The 12929-nt window shown below is 37.9% G+C and overlaps 1 protein-coding gene across 1 annotated transcript; it reads right to left on the bottom strand.

Moving 5' to 3' along the window:
* Positions 1–2208: 2208 nt before the first annotated feature.
* rangap1b (Ran GTPase activating protein 1b) lies at positions 2209–11534 on the bottom strand. The gene is made up of 15 exons (XM_080873282.1): positions 11376–11534; positions 11127–11254; positions 10791–10850; positions 10124–10303; positions 9738–9872; positions 9434–9592; positions 9221–9334; positions 9035–9134; positions 8817–8901; positions 5597–5759; positions 5394–5477; positions 5187–5289; positions 4456–4544; positions 3397–3518; positions 2209–3256 (listed from the first exon to the last, which is right to left on the bottom strand). Exons 1-15 carry the CDS (start codon positions 11485–11487, stop codon positions 3178–3180), a joined length of 1713 nt encoding a protein of 570 aa, XP_080729408.1. The 5' UTR covers positions 11488–11534; the 3' UTR covers positions 2209–3177.
* Positions 11535–12929: the final 1395 nt, after the last annotated feature.

The following is a 12929-nucleotide window of genomic DNA, read 5'->3' as shown; positions in this document are numbered from 1 at the left end:
TAAAAACTCATAGACGCATTATAACTGAGACTACTGCTGAGAGGTTCTCCATTATGTTTGACAGTTCTCTACTTTTTACCGGAAACGATGTAAATGTTCTTATTCAGTCTTTTAATAGGGAATGCTCATCCATCTTAGATCAAGTGGCACCTATTAAAACAAGCTCGGCTTTACAAAAGAAGACATGCCCTTGGATAAACGAGTCTATCTTAAACTTAAGGAGAATATGCCGCAAAACAGAACGACTATCGAAGAAAACCAAAATTGACGCACACAGGCTCCATCTTCGAGATCCCATGCTCTCCTTAAATGACACGGTGAAAACTGTTAGTTCAGAATATTTTTCTAGACTTATAACAAAAAACAAGAGAAATCCCAAGTTTCTTTTTGACAAAATCAGTGCTATTGTCTCCCCAGATGTGGTACCTTTAGATGTACACTCTAAAGTAGATAATAATAAACTCTTCCAATTTTTTGTTGATAAGATTAAAAACATCAGTGCTAAAATCTCCCCAAAGCTTTCTTGTTCTCCGAGTCAGGCACTAACTTTGTACTCCTGGTCGACTTTTACAACTGTAACATATGATGAAATAGCAGCCCTGGTGGACAAAATGAAGCCATCCTCAAGCCCCTCAGACATTATCCCCACTAAGCTTTTTATTAATGCCTTTGACACCAATGGTCCTTGGGTTGTGAACCTTTTTAATGTTTCTCTTCAGACTGGGGTGTTCCCCAGCTTTTTTAAACATGCCACTGTGGAACCAAGGCTCAAAAAACCCAACCTGGACCCAACACGACTTCAAAATGTAAGACCTATGTCCAAACTCCCATTTATGTCAAAAATCCTTGAGAAGGCAGTAGCTGTCCACCTTACGGCATACTTGGAGAAATATAACATCCATGACCGTTTTCAATCTGGGTTCCGTAAATTGCACTCCACTGAGACAGCACTACTGAAAGTTACTAATGATATTATGATGTCAGCAGACTCCGGAGAATACAGTCCTAGTCTTGTTAGCTTTACCTCAGCCTTTGATACAGTCAACCATACCATCCTGATAAACAGACAGAGACCTGGTTGGGATGTCTGGCTCTGTTCTAGACTGGTCTTCATCTTATATATCTGAAAGGAGTTTTAGCGTGTCTGCAAACCAGATCATGTCGGAATCTACAGAGTTGTTGTGTGGAGCTCCTCAGGGCTCTGTGCTGGGACCTATTCTGTTTTTAATATACATTCTTCCTTTAAGCCAGATAATACAGCAGTTTCCTGAAGTATCGTATCATCTTTTTGCTGACGATATTCAGCTATATTATTCTTTTAAGCCTGCTGAAGCTCATAAGCTCTCCAATCTGATTGACTGTTTAACCAACATTAAACAATGGTTGAACAGTAATTGCTTACAGCTAAACCCGGCCAAAACAGAAACTTTGATTATTGCACCAGGCAGTGCAATACCTGATATTAAACAGCAACTGGGTGACTTAGGTTCCTCACAGAAACATAACCTTAGAAACCTGGGAGTTATTTTTGATGAAGCTTTTTCTTTGGAGGGACATTTAAATCAGACAGTAAGAACCTGCTTTTTTCACTTGAGGAACATTTCTAAACATAGATCCATCGTGTCAACAAGTGAACTCGAGATGATAATACATGCTTTTATCTCTACAAGACTCGACTACTGTAACAGCCTGTTTACTTGTCTAAACATGAAAGGGCTAGCCCGCCTACAGGTTGTTCAAAACTCTGCAGCGAGGCTACTGACCCGCTCGAACAAGGGTGCTCATATGACCCCTGGTTTAAAGTCGCTGCACTGGCTACCAATCAGATTCAGGTTCCAGTCTCATGCAGTAGTGGCAAGAATCAGTCAGGAGGGATAAGATCAATGATCTGTGAGAGGAGGGGTTATTCTGTTGCCTCTCATGCACCTGTTGTCACTTTTATTTACACCAAAGCAGGTGAGCTACACTCATCACAGTTTCTGCTTCCTAACTGGACAGATTATATTCCTTAAGTTTAACTCTTTGTGTTTTGTTGTGATGCTCCATTATTCATCTCACCTGTTTTGTTCAACATGGATGCTTTCTGAGGACTGATACTAATAAACATCACCACTCAAAAAAACAAAACCCCATTACATTTTCTTAGAACGAGTTCAAAGGCGGCTGTTGCAGACATGACTGAAAACACTCAGACAAACGCAGAGGGTGTCAGGTTTGTTAGATGAACTATATTTAAGACAGAACATTTGGTACAAATTACTAATCAGGTAAACCAAAGTTATCGTCAAGGAATAGATGCACAATCAAACAGGTGATCTAAATGCTATATTCCATTCTCATACCACCAACACACAGAGCTATATGAGGTAATACACAGGATGTTGTGCAACATAAAGTCATATAAGAAACTGCAAATAAAAGTGATTCTGGTCCCTGATCATGATGATCCTGCAGTATGGGTTGGTCCCTATGAGCAGCACAATGACAGCTGTGAGTAAACAAACTCTCCCTAAAGTTGCTCTTCTTTCCCTTCAAAGAATTTATTCAAATACATTAAAAAAAACACAACACCTTTTTATTTATTTTACTCATGGATCATAATAATGTTGGCATCACAATTTCTGTCTTAGCACTCCTGAACCAGGTTTTCACAAAAATCAGTAGTTGTATCAGCGCCTGCCACACTGGTGGGATCTCATCTACAAATTTCTCAATTGATTTCAGAAACACTGATGATATGTTAACCCAGATATTTCCACAGATATAAAAGCATGTTTCTGAAATAAATTCCTTTTTTTGTCTTTTTTTTTTTTTTAATTTGTAAATTTTAACTTGATTAATTACTAAATGTAGGATGTTCGCTTCACTTCAGGTTACAGTCATTAATCATTTTAAACACATTAAGCTCAAGTCTGATTGATGTGAACTTTTTTCTTTTTTAAAGCATTTGTATCTATTTTCTATAAAAATATAAGTCACAAGCACAAGTAGAAAAATAAAAATTAAGACATTCTTGGACAGTCTCTGTGAAGCCTTCATAAAATATGAATGTCAGGAGCAGAAATCAGTGGTTGGACTTGGCCTTTGACTAGAAACCCCCCCCATCCCTGCTTGTTTTTCAAAGGTGAAAAACTGAATGTGAGTGCAGAGTGTGCCCCTGTGTCAATTAACTCAATGTTAATCCTGGCACCTCCTCTCCAAAGCAGAGCTCAGCCTCTCTCTGGCACTGCCGCATGACTTGAGAACCCCATCGTTCCTGAAGAGTCAAAAAAAAAAAGAAAAAAAAAAAGAAATGCGCACGTGTGAGGCTGCGGTCTCACTCGTGCAACAGGCTAACACACATTTAAATAGAAATATGAAGTTCAACTAAGTCGAGGTGATGAAAGACTGTTCTACCTGGACAGGAAGATGTGAAGCAGTGAGGCATCGTGCTTAGGGAAGTATTCCTGCTGGACAGCATGTTCCAAACATAGCAGCTGACCCGGGACCAGCAAAGCCTTTTTTGTCTTCCCCTCTCCCTGGAAGTAAAAACAATAAAGAAAAGGCTCACCACATTTAAAACCAACTTACAACCTGGCCATTACAGATTTGCCTGAAAGCTTTCGGCAAAGATCAGCTTTTTAATAGGAATTATGTGAATATGTTAAAATAATAAATAAAAATCTTTTGGGTATGAATGGTGGATGGACTGACCCATATATAGATAGTATCAATACCAATGCTGGTATTGGATCAATACTAGCATGACAGGATCAATACTTTGTTTTTAACCACCAAGTTCAGTATAAAACCCTCTTCATGTTATTATTACTTTTTTCCAGTAATAATAAAATATAAAAAAATATTCTTCAAACATGCACAATGAAAAATGTCTGAACCTTTTTGTGTTGACTGTCACATCTGTTTGATTTATAACCTATATAACATTTAAACAACACAAGACGACCAAAAACTGCTTTAGAGACAGACACATTTAAAGTCCAGGTCTCCAAAAATCCCAGTTTTAAAATACATAAACAGCTGAAAGGTGTGTTTTGTTGTATTAACTAATTATTTTGAAAAGTAAAACTCAGTGATTTAGTGGTCATTAAATGTGTTCAGAATTTGCAAATTGATGATTATTGATCTCAGAACTCATGAGACACTGCTCTCCCCACACAAGCTGCCTTTACAAGTTAAAAGTATCAGCATCATCAATACTTACCTTGTATTTACTCGGTATTGGATCAATCACACAGTACTAGTAAATATCAAGTATTATGGCTCTCTTAAGATAAATTCTGAGATATAACAGAATTATGGATCGCTGAAGTTCCTTAAATATTTGGATGTCTAATCTCTGCCAGCAGATTTGGAGCCCTGCTGAACCTATTCTGTGCATATAAATGACTGATATTGTGTTTATAGTTTCTCGTGAAGTGTTACATAATAGGAAGCACTGCAGCGAAGCTTTACCTTGAGTAGTCCCATCATGACCAGCAGTGTGGAGAGGAAGCAGTATGACTGGAGGGTGGAGCCAGAGAGGAGCTTCTTCAACATTGCATCTGTGGAGCGCAGTGACACACTGCATGTCAGAATCTCAGAGAATAGAAGCTATCCACATGAAAAAGAGGACAGCACAAGAGAGAAACTGCACCTTGACGTCCTCACTAATAAGCAGCCCACTCAGTGCAATTATATTTGAGTAATCTCTGCATGCCAAAGCTTTGAAAAGGGTGTGCTGTGTTGCAATTCAATGTTTGACTATAAAGTGACAGAGGACCTAATTTGGTTGTTCTCATTAATTAGTCATATATAAACTGTTCCAATGATGCCTGCTCATATTAAAAGTTTCAAACAATGACAGCAGTGTCTGTGCTGATGATCCTTGTATGTTAAAAGCTCAGACTTCAGTTTTCCTACTTTTGGCTCTTTATGCAGTCATCTCAATCAATCATGGTCATCTCAGACACACAGCTGTAGCTGTGAGCAGAAAAGCTCCACCTGCTGTTTAATCCTTTTGTTTGTGAGGGGCAGCCAATCAGAAGAAAGTTGGCTTAAATTAAGAGGAGCTTGTTTTTGATGAACTGAGAGGTGGCACCAAGGTCCAATATAAGACAAATAAGGATTATTTTGAACTTTGAATCCTGCAAATGTGGGACTAATGAGGAGCAGAATCAGTCTAATGTAAGTGTGACTTTATTCACCGATAGTATCCAGAACAGCGGCCTTGGTCTCCGGATCTTCACTATATAGGGAACCGATTTTCAGAATGACATCAGCAGCTTTCTGTGGCTCAGATGCATCGACCTGGTGAGAAGACAGCAACAGGTTAAACCCATTCCAGCAAAGTAAAACACGCCAACACCAACATGCTACAAACACTTACTACTGACTACTTAAAAACATGTAACCTCTTGCTGAAGGTGTGTCCTCAACTGTCCCAGCTGGAGAAGCTGTTCTGCAGAGGGGCAGCTGAGGAACGACGTGATCTCCGCCTGTGGACGAACATCGAGACATCACTGAGAACTCTTTTCATTTCCCAGTTTATGTGAAGTAACTAACTGATCAACAATCACATGAAAGCAACTGTTCGTCTAATAAAGCTTCAACTTACAGGACTGTTAGGCGAAACAGGACTATTTCCATTTGTTGTTATGCCGTTTTCACTGCCCTCTTCATTTTCTTCATTGCAGTCATCACTGACATCATCATCATCATTGTCGTCATCATCATCGTTTCCACTGTCATCTTCATCACCCTCATCTCCCTCATCATCACTGTAGCAGTGAAAGTTAAGGAAAAACCTAATTGTCAGTTGTATATATAGAACACCAGGATCTAAGATTGAGATATTTAAGGATAATATGGAGGACTTATTTACAAATATAAATCAGAAAAGAATGTTTATTTGTGGGGACTTTAATATTGACTTATTGAATCCAAATCATAATAAGAGTACAGAAGAATTTATTGATTCCATGTACAGCATAGGTTTATTTCCACTGATAACAAGACCGACCAGAATAACATCTCATTGTGCAACTCTATTAGATAATATATTTACAAATATAATAGAAGGAAAGATAAAAAGTGGGCTGTTAATCAATGATATAAGTGACCATTTACCAGTCTTTGCATCGTATAATTGCCATTATAAAGTGAACAACGATGGACATAAGATTATTTACAAAAGAATAAGAACAGAGAAGACCTTAAATTGTCTTAGAAATGAACTTTTAAAGCAAGATTGGAATATTGTATATGAACAAACAGAAGTTAATAAAGCTTACGAAGGATTTTTAAGAACATTTAACGCATTACTTGATAAAAACTGCCCAGTAATTGAAATCAATAGGAAACACAACTATGCAGGAAGACCATGGATGACAAAAGGACTACAAAATGCCAGCAAAAAAAAGAATACCTTATATCGAGAATTCATAAAAAAAGAGAACAATAGAAACTGAAATGAAGTATAAAACTTACAAAAATAAATTAACTAATATAATGAGATCCTGTAAAAGAGAGTATTACATTAAAAGGTTAGAACACAATAAAGATAACACAAGAGATATATGGAATGTATTAAACAGAATAATCAAAAATGAATCAAGGAATAATGATTACCCTGGGTACTTTATAGAAGGGACAAGAAGTATTAATAACATGGAGGAGATAGTAAATGGCTTTAATGAATTCTTCGTAAACATAGGGCCAAAACTGGCAGAAGAAATAAAGGTTGATGGAATAGAAAGGGACACTGGTGAAAATATTGAAAGGAATAGTAGCTCAATGTTTTTAAGAGCAGTGGAAGAGAAAGAGATTTATGACATGGTTAGAGGACTTAAGAACAAAACCAGTACAGACTGGAATGATATTGATATGGTAACGGTAAAGACAGTTATTGATGGTATCGTAAAACCATTAAAATATATATTCAACTTGTCGTTTCAAAAAGGAGTTTTTCCACAAAAAATGAAAGTTGCTAAAGTTATTCCCATTTACAAAACCGGTGAAAGACATCATTTTACAAACTATAGACCAGTGTCAATACTCTCCCAGTTCTCTAAGATACTGGAAAAACTCTTCATAAAAAGATTTGACAGTTTTGTGGAAAAATATGAATTAATGACAGATAGTCAGTATGGGTTCAGAAACAACAGATCAACAGCTTTGGCACTGATAGATTTAATGGAAAAGATAACGGAATGTATGGATAATAAGAGGTATGCGCTCGGAGTTTTCTTAGATCTAAAGAAGGCGTTTGATACTGTTAATCATGAAATTCTATTAAAAAAAACTGGAAAAGTACGGGTTTAGGGGAGTGGTTTTGGAATGGTTAAAAAGCTATGTAGGGAATAGGCAACAATATGTACAAATAAATGAATATAAATCTAATTTGATGGATATAGCTTGTGGAGTACCTCAAGGTTCAGTACTGGGTCCAAAAATGTTTATTATGTACTTAAATGATATCTGCAGAGTATCGGAGATTTTAAAGTTTGTAATATTTGCAGATGACACAAATATACTGTGTGCAGGTGGGGAATTGCCACAGGTTTTGGAAATGATCACACAGGAATTAACGATATTAAAGAAGTGGTTTGATATAAATAAATTATCATTGAATCTCGATAAAACCAAATTTATGTTGTTTGGAAACCAAAAGAAAAACATCGAAGTAGAAATATGTGTTGACAATGTATATTTAGAAAGAGTAAATGAAATAAAATTTCTTGGGGTGATCATTGACCACAAGCTCTGTTGGAAGCCACACATTACTTATGTTCGGGGGAAATTGGCACGGGGCATTGCCGTCCTGGGAAAAGCAAAGCATATGTTGGATCAGAAAGCACTGCACATTTTATACTGTGCTTTACTACTGCCATATATGAGCTACTGTGTAGAGGTCTGGGGAAACACATACAAAAGTAACACACAAACAATAACTATAATACAGAAAAGGGCCATTAGATTAATAAATAATGTAGGGTACAGGGACCATACAAATGCACTCTTTGTCAAAATGCAAGCTATTAAATTCCAAGACTTGGTGAAGCTTAAAACAGCGCAAATAATGTATAAAGTCAGAAATAAATTGCTTCCCAAAGAAATCTGTAAATTGTTCATAGAAAGAGAAGGTGGGTATAACTTAAGAGGGAAATGGAATTTAAAAATACAAAGTGCTAGAACAACTTTAAGAACTATGTCAATCTCAATTGCAGGAGTTAAATTATGGAACAGTCTAACAGAAGAAATAAAAGACAGTCAAAACATAAAACAGTTTAAAGTAAAATATAAAAACCTAATTTTAAATAAGTATAAGAATGAAGAAAACGGGGTTAACCCAGGACGGTAATGTTGCTGGTAATGGTGTTGCGGTTCTTTTTTGGTTGTTTTTTTGTTTTGTTTTGGTTTGTTGTTTTTCCATAACTTGTGTATCTGCAAATATACACATTCTGTATTTTTCATATGAAAGAAACTATACTGTGGTGGGGCTTGCTAATTTCTTGTTTTTGATTTATGTATGTTATGTTTTGTTTTACTTCATATGTTTATATGTTTCATATGTTGTTTGTTTAATTTAAGACAAAAAAAAATTAAATGAATGAGAGGTAAAACTTGAGGGGGTAGGGACAAATAAGTAAATACTTCAGCCTACTCCTTTTCAAACAAATAATGGAATGATATTTTGTAATGATTGTGAAGGCACATGTTTGAAATGTTTGAAATAAAAATGAACTGAACTGAACTGAAAAGTTTTAAATCTATTGTTTGCATGTTTGTGCAGTTAAACACTAAAAATGATTATGGATTTTTAAAGCCTGCGTTACCTGAGTGACTCGAGCACGTCTCCTTTGTTCATGTTCTCCATAGCCTCTCTCAAAGCCTCACAGCCCTCCTCTCCAAGACAGTTACCTATCAGCCACAAACAAAACCAGTTTCAAACTAAAAATGTCTTTTTATTTTACATTTCTGCAGCATTGTTCAATCAACCTGGACCTTCTTTCTCCAAACACATAAAGACCCATTTCATGGTCAATGTGCATACCGTTCAGATCCAATTTCTCCATATCAGCTTTGTCTGCAACAGCCTGAGCCACCACTAGTGCTGCTGCTTCAGTGATCTCACCAAATGACAGATTAAGCTCCTGGAAAAAAAGTTGCATGAGAGAGCACTGTGAGATGGAAGAGACACAAAGGGAAACCAAGTCCTGAGCTGCGATCGTACACTGACCTTGAGGATTGGCAGTCCTTCTCTCAGGACTGCAGCGAGGGCGACAGCTCCCTCAGAACGGACCAGACAGTCACCAAAATTGATCACTTGGATGTTCCTGAGATGCCTCAGAGCCTATAAGGCCAAGTGAATTCGGGGACACAGTCAAACACCGGATAAAGGTCCTCTCTGCTTACAGAAAGTTGCTGGAAAAAAAAAAAAAAAGGATCTCACCTGTGCCATGGGCAGCGAGCCCTTCTTGGTGAAAGTGTTGTCATTGAGGTTGAGGACTCGAAGCTCTGGGTTATGTCGAATGGCTGAAGCTAACGCCATCACACCTGAGTAGTTTATTCCATTCTGGGGCATGTGAATCTCTTCAAGGCTGCCCATCAGCTGTTGTGAAAGCGAGGAAGAAACTGCATCATAAAACAGAAATGGTCTTTGTTCCTCCCAAATCAAAAGTCCATAATATCATTACATTTACTACACGTCACATTTACGGTAATGTAAAACTGAACAAGGTGGGAGTATTTTGTACCTGAAAGGCCTTAGCCAAGGCGCTAGCTCCTTCATTTTCCAGGCGGTTCCTCCCTGCTATAAACACTCTTAGTCTAAGTGGAGCTCCAAGAGACGATGACTGTCTGTGGCACTCAATCAGGGCTTCAGCCAAGATCTATATTAAACATACAAACATGGATGCTGTTAGAACTATAATGCAAATACACAATAAAGTGTTACATTTTTAAAAATCTGTTAACTACATTAAAAAGCCAACATTTACGTACATAATTTGAGCCTGTGCCTCTGTACACAACCATAGCAAATTTAAAACAAGACAATCAGGGTGTGATTGATGGGCAGCTAACATAAATAAATGTGTGTCTTTGTCTATATATTATTTGACAAAGCTGTTTGAGAGCTCACCTTTCCTCCACCAATCCCCATACCACAATTGTTGAGCTTTAGCTCCCTCATGGTGTGGCAGGAGGGGCTCTTAAGCAGCTGCTCGATTCCTTTGACACCATCTGGCCCAAAAGCATTATCACTCAGGTCCAGCTCAGTCAGCCTGGCCCCTGCACTCAATATTGCACTCCCCATGGACCTCTGAAGCACAAGAATAGACAAAAATACAGAACAGTATAAAGCACATTAGATTGTGCATGTATGAACACAAGAAAATTTCAGGAAGCGTAAAGGAACATCAACATTCATACACAGAAAACTGATGTGATATCCCTTTCACGCATAGTGGTCACTACAGTGGACAGCTATTCAAAGGCTGTTTTCTTGTATTTGTGTCAGTGCTGATTGCACATAAACCACCACTACGTTGGACACTGATGTGTCACTTCATACCCTTCCATCATACCCTTGAGTGACATGCAAAAAAAAAAAACTCTTTGAAAAGTACATGTTTAAAAAAATTAAGTTCAAAAACCTTTTTTTCATGCCTAAAGATGAATAAAAATACTAAAAAAACCCTGATTGAGGTTTTCATAATTCATGCATGAAAGGAATATTTAACAGTTCAAGAGTATGAAAGAGGATGGATTCTTCCTTTTATTGGGGGTGTAACTCAGTGGCTTCTCACCAGGGCTGGTGGGATTTCAGAGCGTAGTCTTCCAGTGAACATGTCACTCCAGTAGCATCTCTGAAAGACACCAAAAATGGGAACAGTTAACAGAATGTATCACACTGCAGGAGAGTGTAAAGTATAAATGCTGTTGGAATGTAACAGTATTGTATATTCAAGATGGAAGAATTTTGATGAAATATTTCAACTAAACAAAACTGGTTGTAGTTTGAAACACACTTGAAATATTAGATTACTAAGACAAATAATCTGAAAAGGTTTTTTTACTAACAATCAAATCCTAATGATAAATGATCCTTTACTATGATGGGAAATGGTGAACTATGAAAGCACCTGAAGCATGTCTTTGTTCTCCAGAGCCTTTGCAATGGCTTGGGCAGCTTCAACTCCCAGAGTGTTTCCTTCTAGGCGTAGAGCTCTCAAACCCTGGTACTGCTTGATGTCTCGGGCCAGCTGCTCCGCTGAAAGCACAGGGATCAATTTGTCAGATTTAAGCAGTCAACAAGGATCACCTTCATGTCTACAGCACACACAAGGGAATAACAGCAAAAAAAAATAAAAAATAGAGCTACATATTCTCACCTGATTCTGCATTGTCAAGCTTCAGTCCAAGGCCTTTGTAGCTCAACTCTCCATCACCAACATGGGTCTTAGAGAGAGCATCAGCCAGCTGAGCAATGTCATCTGAAGCCATAGTGACTCTAGAAACATCCACAAATTACGGAGAAGGGGAAAGCGACACATTTTATAAGCTTATCCAGCAACATAAATAAGAATAAATGCAAGCGCAGACACAAAAAAAGCCAAATGCTGTTCAGTAAGAGTTAAGAACATTCAGCGTTACAGAAACGTCAAAAAAGTACTGTCAACAACCAAGTTAGCTATTTAGCTGTTCTGTGCTAACTAGTAGTAGTGCGCAACAAGATAAACGCTGACTAAACTAAACTACACTAAACTGAGTGTTTTTTCTGTCTGTTTGAGGAAAATCATCTTGTCTATGAGACACACGACTGTCTTCAAAACGCAGACGACTTTTCAAACTAGAGAAGCTTACCAAATGGTAAATAAAGCGACAACACGCCGCTTCTTCCGCGCGCCGGTTGCTAAACGCCGTGACGTCACGCTGCCTGGATTTTTTTTTTTTTCTTCGTGGATTTTGTCAGCGTCTGAGTATTATCGCCATCTGCTGTTTTCCTCTTGTCTCTGCCGTTTGAGGCCTCGGTTTGAGTTTGAGCGTTGTCTTTTCTTCTCTATGCTTAAACCAGTAAATGAAGATTGTTTTTACCAATGAAAAAAAGCCTTCCACGAGTCAAACGTTCAGGTTATTATATCAAAATTCCAATATTGGCACAAAAATTGAGTTGGTGAGGCAATTTTTATTTTCCAAGTGGTGGAAACACGCTTGTTAAAGATTAAATGTAATTCAATATTTGAAAGAGTAAACAATAGCTGAAAATGTTCTTTGTTTCTACAAAGAAGTTCAAAAACTCACAGGACAGGCTTTGGAATTGGCTGGTGTCCTGACTCATTCACGTTATAACTAATAGGGTTGCTTTGTGAGTCAATGTGGAGAAGCTTTCGGTAGGCCCGGGAGCTCCTCACAGGATAAAGAAGGTGACCCACGTAGGCAGTAGTGATGGGCAGATGAAGCCCCATGAAGCACTGAAGCTTTTCATCCAATTGGTTCACCCCAACGCGAAGCTTCATGAAGCTTCATTTGCTCTAGCAGGACACCTACTGGACGTAAAAATAATAGCTGGTATGAATTTGAAGAGTGTGGCATTTTGCACACAGCCTGTAAATGTCAACAACAAAAGGAGTGTGTAAAACATCTATATTGTAGTGATGCAGTATACTGTGTATATTTATGCTGGCAGTATGGAAAGACAATAAAAACAAAGCACAAATTTAAATATCACACACGTCACTTATTGCATTGTATGATATTGTTATATCATTTAGTAACATTACAGCATGCTATAGTATCATGGCATTTGATGGCTCACCTGGTCTTGCTCCACAATCGGTGTTCCCCTTATTCTCATGCATAGCTCTGTAGTGCCTAAGCATGGATGAGGTGTTGTTGTTATATCCCAGCTCCCTGGCACATAGCAAACACCTCACCTTGTACAAAAG

This window comes from Rhamphochromis sp. 'chilingali' (assembly GCF_963969265.1).
Source record: "Rhamphochromis sp. 'chilingali' genome assembly, chromosome: 22".
Taxonomy (NCBI): domain Eukaryota; kingdom Metazoa; phylum Chordata; class Actinopteri; order Cichliformes; family Cichlidae; genus Rhamphochromis; species Rhamphochromis sp. 'chilingali'.
Note: the sequence above shows the minus strand (reverse complement) of the source record. Positions and strands in the feature narration are given on the sequence as shown.